This window comes from Hippocampus guttulatus, chromosome 16, assembly GCF_054856545.1.
Source record: "Hippocampus guttulatus isolate MCC_2025c chromosome 16, RoL_Hgut_1.0, whole genome shotgun sequence".
Lineage (NCBI taxonomy): Eukaryota > Metazoa > Chordata > Actinopteri > Syngnathiformes > Syngnathidae > Hippocampus > Hippocampus guttulatus.
Window position 1 is genome coordinate 5,035,876 of NC_141276.1, and position 20,788 is coordinate 5,056,663.

The window sequence follows — 20,788 nt, forward strand, 5'->3', positions numbered from 1 at the left end:
CAGGTTGATGTCAAGATTTCGCAGCTGTCACGCAAGACCAGGAGCACCGTAAAGACTTCATTCTTGGATGCAAATATCTGGAAACACTATTGTTCAGTTGGTTTTCATCACCAAGGTAAATCCATTCTGTCTATAATTTCCATGTAGCACAACCCCCAAAATCCTTTAAATGCCTGTTTTTTGTTTGTTTTTTTAAAACCTGGACAAACAAAGTCAACGTCACTTTTTTTCCTCAACCTCAAGGACGTCCTCTGACTCCAAAAACATCACAGCGTCGTCTGCAAAGGCAACGCCAACCGCTCTTTTAAAACGTTTGGATTAGCATTTTTTGTTGTTGTTGCTGAATAACAACCAACAATGCTCCACTCTCAGCACTTCAGGCACGATGTTGTTTGATAACTTAAGTCTGTGAAGAGGAAACCAGCGTTAAGGAAGCAGTGTGAGGATAGAATATTGTGTGTGTGTGTGTTTGTGCTCCCAAGTGTCCAAGAAAGGGTTAGCCAAAGTTTAGCTCATCACACATAATTTAGTGCATTTAAACAAACTGGGATGAAATTTGAAGGCAGGCAACTAGGTTTCACCCCCCCTTGCTCCCCACCTCCCCCCCAAGCATCCCTTCAGCGGTGGTCCTCGAACCTCCCCAAGGCAAGGTCCCCGATGCGGACATTTGGAGACGAATCCGGGACTGAATTCCAAATGATTTGTGGACTTGACAGGTGACTCAGAGGGAATGCTAATTACACATCGGCTTGGCACCCGTAAAAGTGAGAGCTCCTGGCACAAAAAAAAAAACAAAAAAAAAAAAACGGGCCTGCATGTCGTTAACTCCTCGTTTGATGGTATAGAATCTCGATGTCGGTCATAGCCTCTGACCTCTGCAGCTTATGAAAAGACGGCCCACTTCTTTGTAGAGTTTGTAAATGGTTTCCCAGTGCTTTGATTGTTAATAAGCTCTCTTTAATGCATAAAAAGTAAGTCATCGCTTGGGTGAAACAGACAGCTTGAAAAACGTCCACACATGCGTTTTTATGCATGAAAGTGCCATGTTGTGACAAAACATTAAATAAAAATTGGGGGGGGGGCTAAAACAAATGCTAAATCAATCGTTTGAAAAGAGTTGAGGTTGAGACCTTTTTTCAAAGTATGTTTTCTGACATCAAAATTTGTCAGGCAAAAAAAAAAAAAGAAAAACGGGCAAAACGGCAGTGCTTTGATGCACGTTTTAATGGCATAATTCTGTGTCCCCATTGATCCATTTAAAAAGAAAAATCTCAAATGAAAAATGCTGTTGCTAAGCAAAAAACCCCCAAAACAAACCGACCCGAATGGATGTTTTTAAAACATTGAAATACATTTTCAGTTAAAACAGACTCTTGTGCATCATGTTTTGATGAACAGCGTACTTTATTAAAATATGTACATCCATCCATCCATCCATCTTCCGAACCGCTTGATCCTCACTAGGGTCGCGGGGGGTGCTGGAGCCTATCCCAGCCGTCTCCGGGCAGTAGGCGGGGGACACCCTGAATCAGTTGCCAGCCAATCGCAGGGCACACAGAGACGAACAACCATCCACGCCCACACTCACACCTAGGGACAATTTAGAGCGTCCAATCAGCCTGCTATGCATGTTTTTGGAATGTGGGAGGAAACCGGAGCACCCGGAGAAAACCCACGCAGGCCCGGGGAGAACATGCAAACTCCACACAGGGAGGCCGGAGCTGGAATCGAACCCGGTACCTCTGCACTGTGAAGCCGACGTGCTAACCACTGGACTACCGGGCCGCCTAAAATATGTACAATACATGAAATTGTTTATTTTAACAATGAGATCATTCATGCTCATTTTTAAATTGGCATTATTCGTTCATTGAATTATTCATGAATTAATTCAAATCTCTGAAATGTGTCTGCAATCATTTTTATTTTCCCAATCGCTCATCTTGTCCTTTTTTTTTTACAATGAGCAATAAATCAATTCACACAAGATTAAGAGGGATGCATGAGTAAAAAAAAAATGTTTTTAATATAATGACCCAATTTTAGAAAACAATGGCTAAATGAATGCAGCTACTTTTACAGGACTCTAGATGACGTCAACGGTGCGTGGGCCATTCTTCACCCTTCCCTGATATAAAATGTTAATGTTGGTTTCGGCTTCTGATATTTGCGGCTTATTAACGGAGGCCCGCTCCTTTGTAGAGTATGTTAATCAATTGTTAATAAGTTCTTTAACGCATAAAAAGTAAGTCACTCGCTTGGCTCATCAAAGACAAATGGTTCGCTCCAGGACCACGCTTCTCCACTTCAGCCACATACAGTTAACCCAAACGAGGAAAAAAAAAAGCTCTCGTAGGTCTGGTAATGCGGGCCGACGTTTGATTGTCAGCTGTTGCCTTAATTGCGGATTGAGCAGGCACGTTGGTTCTCATTTGCATATGTAAATCCATGAGAAGGCCAGCATGGCTGGCAACGGCAACCCCCCTCTGTGGCAGAAAAGAGGAAGCGAGATAAATAAACAGATGGAAGGCAGAATGGAATATTGTGATGGAAGGGGACATTTAAGAAGTGATGAGCGGTGAGCCAGGCTGAGCCAAAGGGACCCAAAGTGTGATACTCTCAACCAAGAGGGTCCCCCGCAAGGATGCTTCAAGAGGCCTTTGGCCAGGAGTGGAATGAAAATTTAGAGTCTCTGTCATGCAGATTTAGGGGGAAGTATCATGAGATCCGATTTGAGGATTCTGAAACCAGATTGGAGCAGATTTAGCCAGATTGGAGCAGGGTTTGAGGAATTGGCCTCACGAAGCTCCCCTGAAGTATAAAGACCCTACATAAGTGCATTGATAATTGTTGAAGTGAATCTAAATCAATTTTTTAAAGAAAAAAAAAGGGATTGAATGTGCTTTTTACACTGTTCACACGTGCCCAGTAGACTGGATTGGATTTCTGCTTTGAACCACTTGATGGCTTTTGAAGTCCTAAAGAGTGAACTAACAGACAATTTAATGCGTCTTAAAATCAATCCAGTGGGCATAAGCAATCCGTAGTGAGACCACTTCCGGTTATTGACGCTCTGGCTCAGTCGGACCCTTTTCTCAAATTTTACTCCGCCAAGAGCAAAAAGTGAAGAAACAGATGAGATTCAGCTCGTTGCCTTTTGAGTTAATTGGAAAATGGGAGCGATTTCTCTTCCTGACCTACATTTTAGGTCAGTAGTGCCGTATTCTTTTCTGTCGTAATTTGCCACAAAGTCAAGCTCGGGAAGTGCGTCCTGGTTCTTTGTCACGATGGGACAAAAGAGCACAATGCCAACGGATGATGATGCGTGACTCTGGTGAGATGTGAGGTGTTACTCTTGTGGTGCTTTAATGGTGCGAGCGGGCCCGGTAAAGGCTTCAAATCCACACTAAATGAGATGGGAACGACTTCGCTGGCCTCCATCATGTTAGGAGACTTAATTAAAAAGTCGGTGTGCCATTTTAATGGCCGCAGCGGAGCTTGTTTTTGTGCGCTTTTTAAAAGCTCGGCTTCCCTAATGAGCGGCGGGATTGAAGAAAAATGCTAGGACCTGTGGCGCCGGGGTCGCCGCGTCCCGCCCGCGTCAGGAGAGGACGGATAACCGCGCCTGCGACCGCTCGTTTTATTGAAAGATGTTTACAGCGGCCAGGCGCAGATGAAGCGAAATGACAAATAAGAGCGTCCGCTTGCGGCCATGTTTTGCCCCCACGTGTCCTTGTCTCTGCCTGGACTGCTCGTATTTCACCAGCCAAGCACAACCTCGCCTTGAAAGACAAGACAGCCTCAGTCTGTCTGCCTCGCTACAGTTTGACATATGGACCACTTTGTTTGCCCGCTGTCAAATGTGCCGCGTTCTTTCTCATCAAGGAAACAAATGCCGTATTTTCCGCACCTAAAAGCCTTCCATTTTCTGAAAAGCTCACAGCGCGCCTTAAGTTTTACTGACATCTGATTGTTCAGTTGGTGTTTCCTTGAGCGTAGCTCCATCTAGTGGATGCATTGTAGATTGCGTCTTATAATGCAGTGCGCCCAATGTATGAAAACATTTACAAGATAGGGGATTCATTGAAGGTGCGGTGGTTCTGTCGAACAGCAGTGCCATTCCGGTGACATACGGTTTTGCATTTTCAGCTCTGCGGGCTAATAGCTGAGAAGTATCGACGCCGATAACCGCTTCCGTGTTGAAACGTATTCTAAATTGTTTTCTTTTAGTCTTTTTGAAAGGCCGTGATCAATCCTGCCCTGTTAAACCCGTCAAAAGTGAATAAAAGAATCTTGTTTAAGGGTATATAGTTCACAAACATAAACGACACATGTTAAACCTTGTAGGTATCCCATTTGTGTACTACTGCGCCATTGTGCACCGTTGTGTGTATTTCACACACTTTGAGTGTAATTAGACAGCAGTGAGAACCCTTGAGCTCAAACACCAGCCTTTACTATGCAAATGTCCCCCGCCGGAATCGTGCTGGAGGCTGCATCGGCTTCCCCAAGTCAGTCAAAATGGGTTCAAACTTTGACAGCGGGCCAAAGTTGGCGTCGCTTCCTTGTTGATTAAGATATATTCTTTTTCTTTTTCTCTGCCGCCAGCACACAGTAAAAAAAAAAAGAAAAAAAAGAAAAAAGCGCTCCTGGCAAGCTTATGCTACTTTGCACGTAACAAATTACCGGCTTACTAAGAGCAAATCTGCAGCCGTTGACTTTTGCAACATGATTAACTAGCCATAGTGTGTTCCAAAATGGGTGGGGCAGAAATGACGCAAAAAAAATGGAAGGTGTGGAGAAGAGCAAAGCTTTTGCTAGCATGAATGGGCAGTAGAATTGTGATTCTTGGGGGTGGAATGCTTCCAATGATGTCATCCAAACGTTGAAAACAATTTCTTTACCCAGATCCTCACCAACATGTAAGTGACGACACCGGTTCCATTAACTACGTTTCTTCTTCTTCTCCTTGGCCTGCAGCTCGGCTCCCAGGGGAAATGTCGGTCTAAACTGGCAGGTCTGAAGTGATTATGTGAGAGCGGTGGGAAGAGAGCGATGCCCTTTGGGTCCTGTGAGAGGCTTGAACGTTCTTTGTTGACAGTACAAATACGAAGTGAGAGGAGCAGGAGGAGAGGTAGGAAAGAGGAGGTGATCTAAACGTGCACAGTCAAAAAGGAAAACGTTGCATTATTTTTCTTTATGGAAGCTTACTTCAACGCATCGACGAATTTAAAAATTATGTGTGATGTTTCATAATTTTTTTTTTTATTCATTGATGTGTAGACGCTGATCACCGTGATCATTTCTCACAATAATTCGGAAACCGAGAAATGAAACGCCACCTAATGTGCCGTTGAGTAAATTAATGACAACCCTTGGCCACAATTTGTGATAATTCGCCCCCCCCCCAAAAAAAACCTCATTCACATTCCGCCATCTTGGTGGCGCCTCGACTCCAAAGTCCTTGGCCCGCCGAATGAGCTGAGCCGTCCTTTTATCGGCGCCTTGCAGACAAATCCACTCCACGTTCAGTCATCGCCACAGTAATCCATCAGAGAATTTATATTGTTGTTTTTTTCCTTCTTTTTCTTCTTCTTCTTCTTCTGAATGATGCGTTTCTCTTTTGCGCTCTGGAGGAGGCTCAATAACACACGCGCATCAGACGGTGCGAATTAGCAGCAAGCTGTCCCGTGTCCTTGTTGGAGTGCTCATGTGTCCTCCGTAAATGTCACAAGGAAAGCACTGATGAATTAAAAAAAAAAAAAAGATCCGATAAGTGAATAAGAAAATGTAAATAAATGCAGAACAAAACAATGAATGCCAAGTGCTTGAATAAAAAAAAACAACAACAAAATATACGCCGCATTGACAAATACTACTTAAAAACAGTTAACAAGTAAAAAACAAAAAAGAAAATGGAAAAAAGTACAAAAAATAAGTAAAGAATGATTACAGACTGAAGAAGTAAAATTAAGTACTAAATTAATTCATTTGAAAAATAATTAAATGGAAACATTTGAATACTGTACTTTCAAAAAGATCAAAATAACTGAAATTCAAAGAACCACAAATATTTTCAGCTCAAGGGTTTTGATCAGCTCCATGTACAGTACATTCATGCTTGCATTATACTGCCCACAGGTGGTTAAGGCATGTATGTACATCAGTAGGAGCAACACAATGTCCATTGGACTGAAGCAAAAATGTTGTAAATTGATGGACATTTAATTATGTTTTCGATGCATATTATCAAGTGCTCCTTTTTTTAAAAAATAAAAAAACATTTTTTTCGGTTGTTTTTGTCAGGGAGAGGGGGGCTGGAATGTTAGAATGAGTTTTCGGACAAACAAATTCAACTCGTATCTCAAAGCAGCATTGTTTAGTGTACTTTGCTCCGGTTGACTCGGTGATTATACCGATTAACAAATGTTCGCTGTCATGCCTTCAGTCACCACCTTCCCCGGCTGCATCCACTCACCCTGCACCCCTCCAGACACCCCCACCGCCATGGTGCAGCCAGTGTAGTAATTGAGTGTGAGCCTTGTGTAATCTACACTTGATAAGAACTCTAATTGAAGTGCAAATTCAATAGTCCCTCATCAGCCTTTCCAAGGGCTGCGGCTAATTAAAAACACCACCGCACCCAGGGCCGCGTCATTTGCCCGCTGCAGGTGACATGCTTCCACGCAGCGGGCGGCATTCTAAACAATACAGAGCGAGTCACTTCAATAAAACATGGTTGCAATATTTTGCTTTAATATCATGAAACAGCCATGATGCGACAACCCAAAATTGGTCGCATTGTCACTGCAAAAGGCAGACGCTGCATCTTTTAAAACAAAAATATTGGTCCTGAATTGTGACTCTTTGCGCTTTGCTCTCTCGTCTAAAAAAAAAAAGGAACATAAAGTAACCAGATCCCTCAAAACATAATACAATAATCCCAATAAAATAGGAAATAACAAATCAAGCAAATCAAACAAAAATGACAAACTGGACCATCTATAATAAATAAGCCAAATGACCAAATATAAAGTTTAAAATACAAATTAAAATTAAAACTAAAATATTTTAAACATTCATGATACAACTATAAATTTAAAATTTTAATTAAATATTTAAAATAATTTTTGTCTTTCAATTAAAACACAACTTTGGCGAACACCTGTGTGATTCCTTTCATGCATGCGTGCGATGTGAATTTGTCTACAAAATTCAATTCAATTCAGACAATCTGAAATATTCGTTCATTTAAACATGTATACATATTTAAATAAACACAAAAATGCAAGAATACGAAAAAAGCCGAACTTTGGAGATCAGCTCAGTCACGTGCAAGGCGGCAGTATTAATGTGAGTGCGCGCGTGGGAGGGTGAGTGGGACTTTGCAGCTTTCATTAAACTTTCTGTGTTTGCTCTCTGGGTAGAGCCCCACATGCTTATTTATTTCTTGATAATTGCATTGGAGTGATGAGCCAAGCATGGAACGGCTTCCCAAACGACCCGGCGCTTGTCGACCGTGGCCAAATGAAGACAATATGAGGCAATACGTGCGTTTAATGGGAGGAAAAAATGTCCATCTCGTGAATATTGTTGTGCGCACAGATGAAAGGCGGCGCGGATGAAAACAATCCAGGTGTCACAACAAGCTCCTTCCTTTCTTCAGCTGCCAGATTTCCTCCTCTGCCTTTTTTCTCCCCCCCCCCCCCCCCCCCCCGTTCGCCTTAAATGAAAGATCCCACAAGGGCAACTTTTGGATGAACATCACAGTCAAGGCTCGCTTCATCCCCCAAGTGTTTTTGTTCTCGTCGGATGATCTCGATCTTCAAAAGGGGGGCGCGGAGGAGGTGGGGTGGAAATCACATTAGCCTTCTTCTCTGGTGGAATTTGCCAAGACAGCCGACATGGGCAGCGTCCCACATGCGGCGACTTGATGCCGACTCACATCTGCCGCACAAATAAACAAACAAACCTGCCTTCTCCTCGCAGCCCAATTAAGATGCTGGCACCGCATTTAAAAAAAAAAAAAAAAAAAAAGCACACCTCTTCTTCTTCGACACTTGATGATGATGGTTTCATTCCAAGGCCCACTGTTTTTCTTACGCCTCCTGCAGGTGGTACTGTGCCTTGTGTTGTCTTGTTGAGCTCATGGGAGAACCGCAGCAGTGGTCCTCAAAACTTCGACGCTATCTTTACAAGTAACACCAGATTGACCTCCGTTAAAATAGTAGCACACTAACACTTTAATGTTAAATACAACTGAACTGAACTTGGGCAGGCATTGTTTTACCTATCACTAAAGGGAGCCCTGAGAGCTACTCATAGTACCCGTACTGGACTGAGTTTATCTCATGGCTAGCATCATTGCCAAACAAATTGAAAAACCCCCAAAGCAAACTAGCTAACAAAATAAATACATGAATAAATACTGACTAATTGTTATATTTCTTCCAAAAAAATAATTAGTCAGCTTTTCGAAGCGGCAGGACTTCAAAAACATGCCACATCGTTCCCATCATGAGAATGACCACATCTGTATATTTTTTGTGGCAGGATATGAAAGTAGTACAGTACTGTAGTAGTTTTTTTCCCTCTCTCTCTTTCTCTGAAATTGTGTTATCACTTTGCTGTAAGACAATGCAAGACATCTGTAGTTGGGGTGGGGGGCAGTTTCCTTGTGGCAAATTATAATTGCCCATTCATGTGTAATCTCACCTAATTAGAAAGAGGCAGACACTTGTTCCAAAGCCGTGTTGGAATTTCCTTGTTTCCTTGCATGAATATTTTACTGAAATTGTATCTGCCATTTATTCTCAAAGTGCTCCTCCTGTCTCTTGTCTACCAGAGTTAACATTTTTCCTTCACAACAAATCAGCTTTTCCAAGTGTGAGAACTGTGAAAAACACACCACATCCTCAAAACACATCATCCTGAAAATACAAAATCCCCCCCCCCCCCCCCCAAAAAAAAAATCATATCGGCACTCAACGTAAAATGACAAAAATGGAGTTGGCCCACTCTAGTTGTCACTCGATGTAAGTTTTAAGAATGCTACTGATGGCGCTATTGCTCACTTTGCTCTTCTGGCCATCGACTTTAATTTGCAAGAAAGCGGAGGGAGCTCAAATGCAAATCAGCAAGTGACATTTATGGCCATGCGCGCACACACACACGCAGCAAACAAAGGTTGATGGAGTTAATTCCAGGGAACAATGTGTGATTGGAACCAACAGCTGTGCGCTCATCTCCTCGTGGAAGTGACCGTCAGGCAAACAATCTCACTCTCAAGCCGATTACCTGAGAAATAATACGCAACAAGTACAATGTTAATTCGGTAGAACAAAGGCACTGCCAAGACCCAAGACTCCCAGTCTTTTAATTGAAAATTAGTCATGCTGCGTGCTGGTGTTCCCTTCCAGTCCTGTAGCGTTATCGTGAAAATTACAGTGGGTCTGAACTCCGAGCAACTGTGATGTCCTTTTCAGTCGACAGCAAGAGGTGAAATGGCCGCCCCCCTAAGATGGATAAAAATGGGTGGATTTTGCTGCTTAATTCATATTCCGCAAATGCAATATTGGTCAGATTACCGTCCTTGGACTAATTGGGGCATATAGAACATATTATTGTCAATACAATTTTAACACGACTTCCACTTTAAATCGTAAATTGGCAGGGGATTTGTCCAGAAGGTGGGACTCACGTTAGTGGTATAGCGGGCGAGCAACTAGCATGATACTGCTCCGCTAGCTCAACCCTTTATTTGGAAAAGTTAAGTCAGTCCTTCTGTATGTACGTTCTCAATAGTGAATACTGGCCACCACCTCATCCTTTCCTTCACGATGCTTTTAAACTGCTCGCATTTGGAGGACACATCGTAGACAATTACTTTGCCTCTTCTTAGCAATAGATCGTTTGCTTACAACAGGCGTAAGAGTGGAGGCAGGCGGCCCATTAAGCGACACGACACTTGGGATAATTTATCCGCTTGTTAAAAAAGCAGCATCTCTCTATACATGTGGAAATTGTAATCCTGTGAAATAACCCCCATTTTTAATACATACCTGTAATCAGATTTTTTTTCCTGAAACTATAATGGACTACAATTACATTTTTTGGATTTTGAATATGTAACGCCGGTACTGTATTCTGTTATTCCCCAAGCTTGCTTGCCTGCCTACCTACCTAGCTAGCTAGCTGCTTAGCTACTTAACAAGCTAAACAAGCCCATCTACCAACTGTCCGATTAGCTACCTACCTAGCTCGAAATACACTTACCAACCACCTGCTATCTGACCAACCAGTTTCAAACACAACCTCTCCCTGCACACCACATTCACTGGCCTGCGATAAATCTCAAGCGAAATACTTTTTTTTAAATTGATGACTTTAATAAAAAAAAGTGATGAGGAAACCAACCCCCTGTAACCTTTCGACTCTCGGTTGTGTGGATGTGAGAGGACCACCTGCACTTAAGAAGAAGGGAACAGATGTTGAAAACAGTAATTAGACTGATGGCCTTTTCTTCTGCCGCCTCTTGGCAACTGCAGAAAGACGCAACCTTTTCTTTGGCAAAGTGGCTGTGTGTGTGCGTCTGTCTGTGTGTGTTGAAGCATTTACATCGAAGCGTTTACACAGACGTCATTGCATAAGTCAAACTTAAACTTGGCGGCTGATGAAGGACGAGCCAAGCCGGGCGCATTCGTCTCGCTCCTGTAGGTTAAATTATCCGGAGCAATGTTTTTTTACACACAAGCGCCCGCGTGCCCACATGGTCCCCAGTCTTCATTTACTACACGATGCGGCCATTTGCTTTATTTACGGGAGGAGGCTCCCGGTGAAGCCGCCGGGGAATAGGAGACGAGCCAATGGAAGTGGAGCGAGCTAATAGAATGTGACAGGCGGCGAGTCGTGGAGGCCACTCGGGCATCGTAAAGCTGTCGCCAGTCAAACCTCCAAATTTGTGGCAATAACCTGCTGACTTTTTCCCGCCGCTCGTGAGCTCCACTCCAGTCGACCGGGCACAAGGGTCACTGTCGCAAATAAACCGATACAGTGAAAGAAAGGGATAATTGCTGGACGCCAAGGTAACCATTTGTACCTTTACAAAACGCAATGATCAGTCCCCATGAAAAATAGTCATGATTTGTAAAACGCAATTGTTGAAGAAAATGTTGCCATGACGATATCTCCTTGCATAAAGCTGGCTTTACCGACAGAGTACAGAGTTTTGGCCAAGATACTGTACAGTATGAGGTATAAACATCCATCCAACCATTTTCTGATCCGCTTCTCCTCACAACGGTCGCAGGGGGTGCTGGAGCCTCTCCCAGCTGCCTTCGGGCAGTAGGCGGGGCACACCCTGAACTGGTTTGACATGCCGCTCACATCACCCAGAGTGGAGGAGGAAGACAGAGGGCCAAGACTGGGGTGGGGGTGGGGGGGGGCTTGTTTGCACCGTGGGTCAGCGTGGGGCACAAGTCTCACAAGAACTCAAACAAAAGCATGTCAGCTATTAAAAACGCTCAGGAGGGAATTTAGGACAGAGAGGGATGTATGTATGTATTTATTTATTAAGTGGTTCAGAAAATGGATGGATGGATGGATGGTGAATATTGATAAATGAAGGGGAAAAAATTTGGCTTGAGTAGAAGTGCTATTTTTCTCTTCCAGGGCAAAAGGGCAGGGGATGGAGCACCAGGATGGGTCAACCAACCAACCTAGTGACCTACTGACCTACCAACCAATCGACCAACTTCTCAAACTGGATGGCAAGGTAACGGTCCCATTCCAAAAGGAAATAACAAACTGGATAACGCGGCTTATTTCCCTCACGATCAACCAGACAGCCCACTGAGCAAACTTAACGACCGACCAGCCCAGCTACTCACTTCCCAATCACGTTAGCGCTAAAATGTCGTCGTTGTTTCTGTATAGAATAGCACTTGCCGCTTTGCCTTTCAGTGGCTTTTAAATGTCTTGATAAGAGTTGACATGGGGAAAAAAAAAGATGTACTGTTTTAGGTTGTATGATATTCCCCCAATGTCCCTGCCTGAGCCAACCAAATGCAGCTATATTGTGGGAAATGAGAGATGGAACCGGACCGGTGGGCGCTAATGGGCTCTTTCAGTTATGGATGCCGAAATGTTTTTTTTTTCTTTGTACCACAGCATGTGTGTGTGTGTGTGTGTGTGTGTGTGTGTGTGTGTGACTACTAAAAGAGTTCTGTCGCGTTGTGGGAACCAATAATGCTCGAGGAGGCGGAGGAGGAGCAATCACAGATGAAAGTGAGTCTTTTAAGAGCACAAGTAATCTGGAAGGGGAGCCGAGGCGCGTTCAGAGTTTGGACCAGTGCGTTCAACTGCCAGGCCGAATGCGAGTTCAATGTGAGCCCAAAGGTCACGCACAATTGGACTGATATGAATCTGCCATTTAAGACGGGGGGGGGGGGGGGTATAGTGGCCGTCCATCTTAATGGCAGGATTATCGAGTGGAGCGCTGTCACAGTGGAGCGATATGGTCTGATTTGGCATTTGAGAGGGATGTCATTCATCAGGGAAATGTGAGGGGCTTTTGGACTCACCTCATACATTTTGGGAACCGGTTAGAAAGTGAACCCATGGAGTCTTCAGGTTTTAATTACAAAGAAGTGGCATCCGTGTGCCTGATTCCCTTTTAAAAAGTGACAGATTTGACAGCACCAGACTTCCATTAAGCTTGATCTTATAACATGAACTGACATTTTTTTGGTTATTTTTTTCCCCTATCTGTTCTTAGTGAATGATGAAATGGTACATTCCAGAGTTCATACTTTAACCCCCCCCCCCCCAAAAAAAAGCAAATGCGCCTTTTTGCGAAACTCATGAAAAAAACCCTGATGATATTTGCATGAGAACTCTGCCAAGACTGAGCTGCGATCAAAGACACAAGCTGGAATGAGTTGCCACATTTGTAGTGTTAGTCACTGAGTCACAGGTCCAAAATTTCTCCAAGATGATGAGAATGAATGATCGGCTTCTGCCGTCTGCGCTATTCGTGTCAAATTTCAACAAATTTCTCCGATCGGCATCTTTTTTTTTTTTTTGTCGTTCTGCAACAAAATGTATTTGTTTCTTCCTCGGCCCATGAAAAATGGCGACGCATTGTTTTGGATAATCCTGATTGACCGACAATTAAGCGACTAGACAATGCGGCTCAGAAGAGGCTTAGTAACGTGCATCAGAGCGGCTCCTCTGACTGGACGGCAAAATGCGGAGCTTTGTGTTCTCGCGCTCTGGCTCGACTCTGACGAAATGTAAAATTCGCAAGTGAGGACTGCTCCGTTCCCCCACATTCCAATCAGAAAACAACTTTTCCTGAGAGATGAGGGGTGAGGGGGACGCGGAGGGGGGAACAGGCAGAGGACAATGAAGGTGCGCCTGCAAAATCGATAGTTCATACGCTTGTGAAATTGAAGTTTTGTACCAAAGCGAGCGTCCAAGTTGGAACATGAAATGGCTTTGGCGTTGGGCCTGTGAACAGCGGCATATTGATTCCCCTGAGCGCTCCCTGCTTCGGTTTCCTCTGGACAATCTTTGACCTTTGAAAGCACCACACGCACACACACACACGGCCACCGGTGGGACGGCTTTTGGCATCCGCCTGCATTGTTTTGCATGCTCAGATGCCCTTAATATTGTTCAATAATGTCATATGACTCCAAATGTCCTAGAGTAGGCTCAGATGCAACCTCAAACTCTAACGTGCGCACATTTCGTCTCCCATGCTCTCCCAAATGTTTTTTCATTACCTCAAATGCCCTGGTACATCCGTAAATATCCTCAAATGACCTGAAATGTCTGTCTTAAATGTCCCCAAAAGCTTCCGAACGTCCCTCACGTCCCCAAATACCTTGTTGTCCACAAATGTCCCCGCATTTTTTGCAATATCCCGCTTTGGTAGGCCCTACGTGAAAGGCACAGGCAAATGCTGATAAGCTATTTTGCCGAAAATCTGCGTGAAAGGGGGTTGCTGTTTGGCATCCATGGTAACCAGGCTTTGGAATTCCATCACTGCTTCACAGGGGAGCAGTACAACCCCGCCCACCATCTCTCCTCCCCTTAAACCTCGTCCCACTGATCTCTGCTTTCCTTCCTCACTCGCCCTCCCTCAACTCTTGTTTTTTTTTTTTTTTCTCCCTGGCACAATAAGCAACACAAGCGTCCCCCGCTCGAGTTTTAATGGCGCGTATGAATATCCATGAGGCGGCTGACATCACTGTTCTGCGGGTGAGAGGAGACATTAGAAGACCGAGGGGACGCAACGCTAATAATGACACAAATAAACGACTCCCTCAAGTAGACGCCTCCAATTTCCTACTTTTTCAGCTTCTCGGTAGCTCCGTTCAAATTTCACACCAGTGCCGTCCCGTCTCTGTTAAACTCCACATACTGCAGTTGAAGTTGGGGAAAAAGCTAACGAGGCGACCCCAAATTCCCTCACCTGCTCAAAAGGTCCCACATATCCTTAATTGTCCAAAGGTCCCTCAACTCCAGAACGAAAAGTGAAAAAGCCAGGTGACAAACTGGCTTTGGTATCCCCAAATGTCCTCAATTGCCCTCAAATATCCCCAAATATGTCCATAGATGTCCCCATTTGGCGTCTACACTTTTCACATTGACCAGTAAAACGTTCAAAAGCAGTAAAAAAGGACGGTGTCCTCAAATGTCAGCAATTCTCTTCGCACATCCTTAAACGTTCCCATCGGTCCCCGTTCTGTATAATTAGAGCAGCAGCGCGGGAACCTCCAATGTCCCTGCATGTCCTCAAATGTCCACACCTAGTCCACAAATGTCTCCACATACCCTCAAATGAACCCAAATGTCCAAAGTCTGTTTCACAACGACAACCGGAGCAAGTAAATAAGCCCAAGACCTCCACAATGCAGACAGCACATCCAATTCGCATTCTATGGAAAGCTTGAAATAAATAATTTACATTTACATGAAGTTATTACAGCAGCCTCTTCGGGGTAGACATATACTTATTTTTTTATATATACGTTTTTTTACTGTACAGGGATGGACAAATGTGATGTCTCCCAGCCAACCGGGAAAGAAATCGAATTCTATTAGCGCACGCATATAATTCGGGTTCATGTTAACAAAACCCTTTGAGATGACACACCAGATGTGATGCACTTTTGTATTAATGCATTTTTTAAAAAATCAGTTTGTTTCCCTTGCAGCCAATTATCAGTGCTTATGTTATATGTCAAGATTCCAGCTCGAAGTTTAACTTTAATTGCACTGACAACATAAAACATATAGCATGTGTGTGTGTGTGTGTGTGTGTGTGCGTGCGCATGTGTGTTTGTGTGTGCGGTGGTTTATACAGCATTGTGTTTATTTTGTTGTTATTTGTATGAGTTTACATAGAAGGAGGCATTTTTTCCCCAATATTTTCCTGTTTGGCAAGACACAGTTAGCCTTGGAGTGTGCGCGAGTGAGCGTGTGTAAAAGACAGTCGTTATAGCACCGAGGGTAGCGAGGCGCTTTGTTAAAAAACCCTTTGGTCTGCGAGGTCACGGCCCTGAATTTTTTTTTTTTTAACCTTTTGTGAGGGTTCTCGCTTCAATGCGTGCACACATACACACACCTTTTAAGTTGGGGGGGGGGCAACCTTCTTACACTTTTCTGCCATTTTGAATGAGGCTGTTATTCTTCCTTCGGGTGAGACGTTCCGAGAAGCAGTGATATCCAAACCAGGTTTGAATCCAGATTCGGCAGCAATGGAAAAAATTAGTTGAGATATTTCTATGTGTCGGAAGGCATCGGAATGAGTCAGGGCTCAACTTTGCCGCCATTATGCTTTTTTTTTTTCAATGCAGGCAACTGCCAGAATGTACTTCACGTCTGTATTTTCACTCCTTTATGTCCAAATAATTGGTGCATGTGCACCCTACTGTAGATCTACTCTATTCGTCTCGAGACAATGTGCTGGAGTGAGGAGAGCTCGTAGTAATCTACCTTGGCCTTGGTACTTCTTAGCACTCATTGAGGAAGATTGATGGCTCTCCAGGCACAATGGCTGCAGGAGACAAAGATGGAGGCCGAGGGAGGATTTACAAGAAGGAAGGCGCGGAAAAAGAGCAATAGAGTGTCAGTGAATGATCGTCGTAAAAGATGGAGAAATTAGAGAGTAAATGTCACCGTGTGGAGGAGCCGAAGTGATTGCTTCCTCCGCTTTTCGCTGGCGCGGAATACTTGGCGTTTCGCCTGAGATGGAGGCAAGATTATAAGAAATGTCAGTTGTTTGTCATCAGCACGCAAATAATTCAGAATCACATTTGGACATTTAATCTGGTACGCTGTCGGAATGGTTTTGTGGAGTAAATAAACCGCCATCGCAGGGCTTTTCCATCGTCAAATATTCAGCTGGAAATTGACTTAGTTTTGGGGGGGGGGGGGAGGGGAAACTCAGCTCTCAAAGTCTGTTACACTTAGCGACTTGAAATTTGGTGAGCAGGTTTAAGGCTCCTTTTGACCTTTTCCACTGGTAGAGATTTTGTCTGACTACCTATCGACTGGCTCCCAAACTTGTACTTCATTACAATTGGAGGATGCTAATTCGCGACGGATTTGAGTTTTTGTCTTTGCATTGTGCCGAGTTTTGCGGTGAAGCTTGATGACTTGCCATGAAACATGAAATACCAATATTATCTCCGGTAATGAGTTTTTGAAAATTCAGCCTTTGATGCCAGTTTAATTCACCAACATGACATTTGATAGTGATGCCTATCTTCGAGGTACAACCCCCCCACCCCAAAAAAAAAATCAAGAAGCAATGCCTAATAAGACAGCGGAGGTCTGTCACATTAGTTAATGGATTTGCCATTGTCGACACATTTTAGCCATTTCTGGGAGTCCGTGTGTGTGCGAGTGTGTGTCTGTGAGCTTAATGCGCTGCATTAAAGGCCCGCAGAGATCTCGCCATAAAGCTGTCTGCCCGAGCAGACCCGCGGCGACGATCGAAGCGTCAAAATCATTTAAGCCCAATTCCCTTTCACGTCGGAGCTGCTTCCAAATAAGTGCCAAACGCACTAAACCAAACGGTCCTGAAGCTTTGCATTTGGCCCAATGTCTCCAAAATGCTCATATTAAAACGCATAAAGTAGTCATTTATTTTAAAAGCAGGCCATAACGGTCAAAATGGAGATCTACGCAGAGTGTTTGTGTGGTAAACACAAACACACACACACACACACACACACTTTGTATTCCCAACCAGTGCTCCTCTCTGAGAGTGAATAAATGTCATTTCTAAACTTACCCGTGTTTACACGCACATGCCAAAGAAATGTCAATCAGATGCCAGAAATGTCAAAAAGCTAGCCAGTCAGGCTATGCTGTGTGCGGCTGCGTGCGTGTGTGAGAAAGAGTGACAGAAGCCTCGTCAATACCTGCATTAAATATGCGATTGGCACTGGTTTTGCATTTAGATGCGCAACAAGCTGCTACATGACCCAAAGAAAGTATCATCTATTAAATGAGTCTTGAAAGTCAATTGTGACCTAGTAACTAGTGTGACATAATCATGTTACCTTGACAAGTGTTTCTTTCAAATACCTACGCAACAATGATTTTTTTTTTTCTGTTCTCATGAGCAGTGGTACATTGAGATGTAGGTTTAATTTCTTATGTGATCATGACCCTAACTCAACACAGGTGCTTATCAAATCATCATTCCCCCATTGAAATGAATGGAATTGCCATTAATCTGTTCCAACCTCTGCAGGAAAATGCGACAAAACTTTTTGGAATGTTTTTTATTTTTTTTTTTTTTTTTTAAAAATAAGGAAAATAGCACTATAATGTTTACTTCATAAAACCTATTGTGATACCATCATTAAAGACAATCTAAACAATGAAACAGTTATTGATATTTAAATAACTGCGACTCCTGCTGGTGTGCGTGACTTGGCCACTGGGGGCAGTAATATGCTAATTAAGCCTTTGAATGTTGTTGTGTTTCTATGCGTTGACACCCTGTTTGTGTTCAAATATTCATTCTTTGAAGTGTGGAAAATAACGGAATGCTTGTTTGTCTGTATGTGCCCCGTAATTGTTTGGATGGACCCTGCCTCATGTCAGCCGGGCAGGTTCCAGCGCACCCGTGACCCAAGTCAGGTTAAGCGATGTAGAAAACGAATGGATGAAAAAGCAGCACCGGTCACGCTCCATGTCCAAAACAGTTCTTTCCCCTCGCCAAACAGATGCAAAGTTGCCGTCTGGTACGCCCACACTCGCTCTCAACTCGCCAAGAAGCCTCGGGGGCGGACGCAGGGGAAAGATCGGACGCAGAGTCCAGCTGGTCCGACGGCGGAGTCAGCCAGCGGAACAGATGTGCGAGGGACTTTGATGTAGGTAAGGCTTCTTCTGGGCGTAGTCAGTCGTCGCACATTTTAATGAAGGCTCCGGAGCAGGTGAGGAAGTTGCTGAGAGCTTCTGAGTTACGCACATACAAGTACATGCTGAGAGTTGACGAAAACCTCTAACGTGGAATTAAAATACAACCCAAAACTCCTACCAACAGCCGAGAAAAATGTTTGACCGAGATCTGAACTGGACCGATGAAAGACAAAGATCAATGTGCATGCAACTGTTGGGCAGAGTTGGGAGGAGCAGTTGAAAGCTATCATGACACGATGTAGAAATCAATCAAAAACGAGATGCAGTATGACAGGAATCACGGTTGCTCCGGTTTGTTTTGCAACTTCATCGCCGGCAGAGAGAGTGCGTTTCGGTGATGAAGTTGAGAAGGTGTCGAAAGACACACACAAATGATGTTTGAAGTGAGAAGAAGAGTGAAGGTGACAGATGATGTCGGGGCAACCCGCGGCAGGATCACGACTAAAGTGACAGCAAACCAGTTTTTTTCGCGCCGCCTTTTCAACTGTCACTTAAGTGCAAGCGTCCCCATCAACAACGCATTTTTTGTGGAAGAACAAAAAGGTTGTTTTGCCAGACGAGGTGAAACACCCCCCCCCCCCCCAACAATCGTATCTCTCTACCCTATCTATCTCCTCTATGTATCTATCTCTAGACGTAATCGATCTCTCCTCGAACCTTTCTGTGCATCCTGACATGACGCACACAGATCCAATTTTGTGTCCATTGGTGAAACTGGTGTCAGAGGCTCCGTTTTCAGACTTTCCATTGACAGGAGAAAATTCTCTCCAAATGGCGAACCCTCTGTTCAATTTTGGGCAATTACGTGTCGATGTGTGAAACCGGTGGCGTGGGCTCCTTCTAACTTTCCAGGGGCGCGACTAAGGAATTTAACCCAAAATGGCTGACTTCCTGTTTCAATTTATAAGGTTGTGATAGACACGTCCACTCAATTCTGTGTCGGTCTGCGAAAGTGGCGCCTGGGGGCTTATTTTGTCCAATTTCCTATGGGATGCTCATGAGGAAATTTGCCCCAAATGGTCCCATCGATGAAAAATGGCGAATTTGTGTTTTATTTCTGGCTCGTGCAACACATTCATGTCGTGATTGATAAATCTGGTGTTGGAGGCAGATTATTATATTACAGTATACCAAATTCTAGGTTTATCGGTAGTACCAGAGACTGATTTCTTTGTACGTGACTTTCCTTTATTCTCACGGTAGATTAAAAATCAGGCTCCAAACTTTAATAACCTGAACAGGATGCATGACTTGATTCCTAGGTAAAGGCCACATGTCCATACCGGGCAGAGCTGGAGGCGACCAAGGCGAGCCAGGAATTGTTTTTAGACCGCACTCCGCGCAACATCGTCGTTTGTAATTAAAATGCAAATTGAACAACCTTGTTTTGAATCTCGGGAGGGTGGGGGGGAAGGCTTGCGTCTACGTCGCCTGTCTGGCCAAATCGATTTTCAAACCACACGCTGAAATCAATTTGAAAATTTACACTCCGCCCACACAAATAGAAAAGGTGGCGTACAAGAGAGTCGAAACATTCTGATGAGTTTGAAGAGCTCACAGCATTTACTCATTGCCTCAAAGCAATTATTGACACTTGAAAAAAAAAACACACACACACAATCTGACAACGTCCAACTGTTACAACTTGATCCTTGTAGAGCAAGCAAACAAACTTTAAGCTTCAATTTACTAACAGCGTGCGTGTGTGTGTGTGTGTGTGTGTGTGTCCTTCAGCATGACATTGTCGTGCAACACATCTCCAGCTCAATTATCTCCATCCAGCGGATTTCAAACACATTGAGCAGGGGGGGAGCATGGCGCTCGCTAATTAGCCCGCTGTCGCGACAACAAAGTCTCCCTTTAGCTCCCCTCCTTGACGCCTCGCCTCGTGCAAAAGTGTATGTGCGAGCGCGCGTGTGAGCGTGTGTGCATGTGTCAGTCAGCACCTTGGGTTGTCAACAGGTTGGTGCAAAACAGAGCGTTTTATAGGTGCTTGCGTTAAGGAGGGACTTGTTTTTTTTTTTTTAGAACTACATGAAGACCAGTTTCAAAACAACATCAAATTATAACAGGAAAATGTTTCAAGTGCCAATGCCCGAGTTTGAACGAGAGGCCATCGATTATGTTTGAAACGGCCTTCTATTGGCTAGACAGGTTGATCATAGCAAGACGTACGATAAAAGTCTCAAGGATCCGTGCCTGAAATTGAACAATAAGGAGCCATTTAGTTTTTTAAGAGACCATTTTGCATGAAGTCCCTTAGACGTGCTCCCCCCTGAAACCGTTTTTTCCCTATTGGCAAGAAATTTGGTGAGCAGGTCGATCAAAACAGGACTAATGA

General features: G+C 44.0%; 1 protein-coding gene across 2 annotated transcripts in view; it reads left to right on the forward strand.

Annotated features, from left to right (window-relative positions):
- LOC147192669 (uncharacterized) overlaps positions 1-20,788 on the forward strand; it is a 164,036-nt gene continuing 143,248 nt past the window's right edge. For both annotated transcript variants that reach the window (XM_086132493.1, XM_086132492.1), the window contains exons 1-3: positions 1-115; positions 11,671-11,773; positions 18,252-18,402. In XM_086132493.1, the coding sequence (XP_085988619.1) occupies positions 11,687-11,773; positions 18,252-18,402 (238 nt within the window). In that variant the 5' untranslated portion in view covers positions 1-115; positions 11,671-11,686. The remainder of the gene's footprint in view (positions 116-11,670; positions 11,774-18,251; positions 18,403-20,788) is intronic.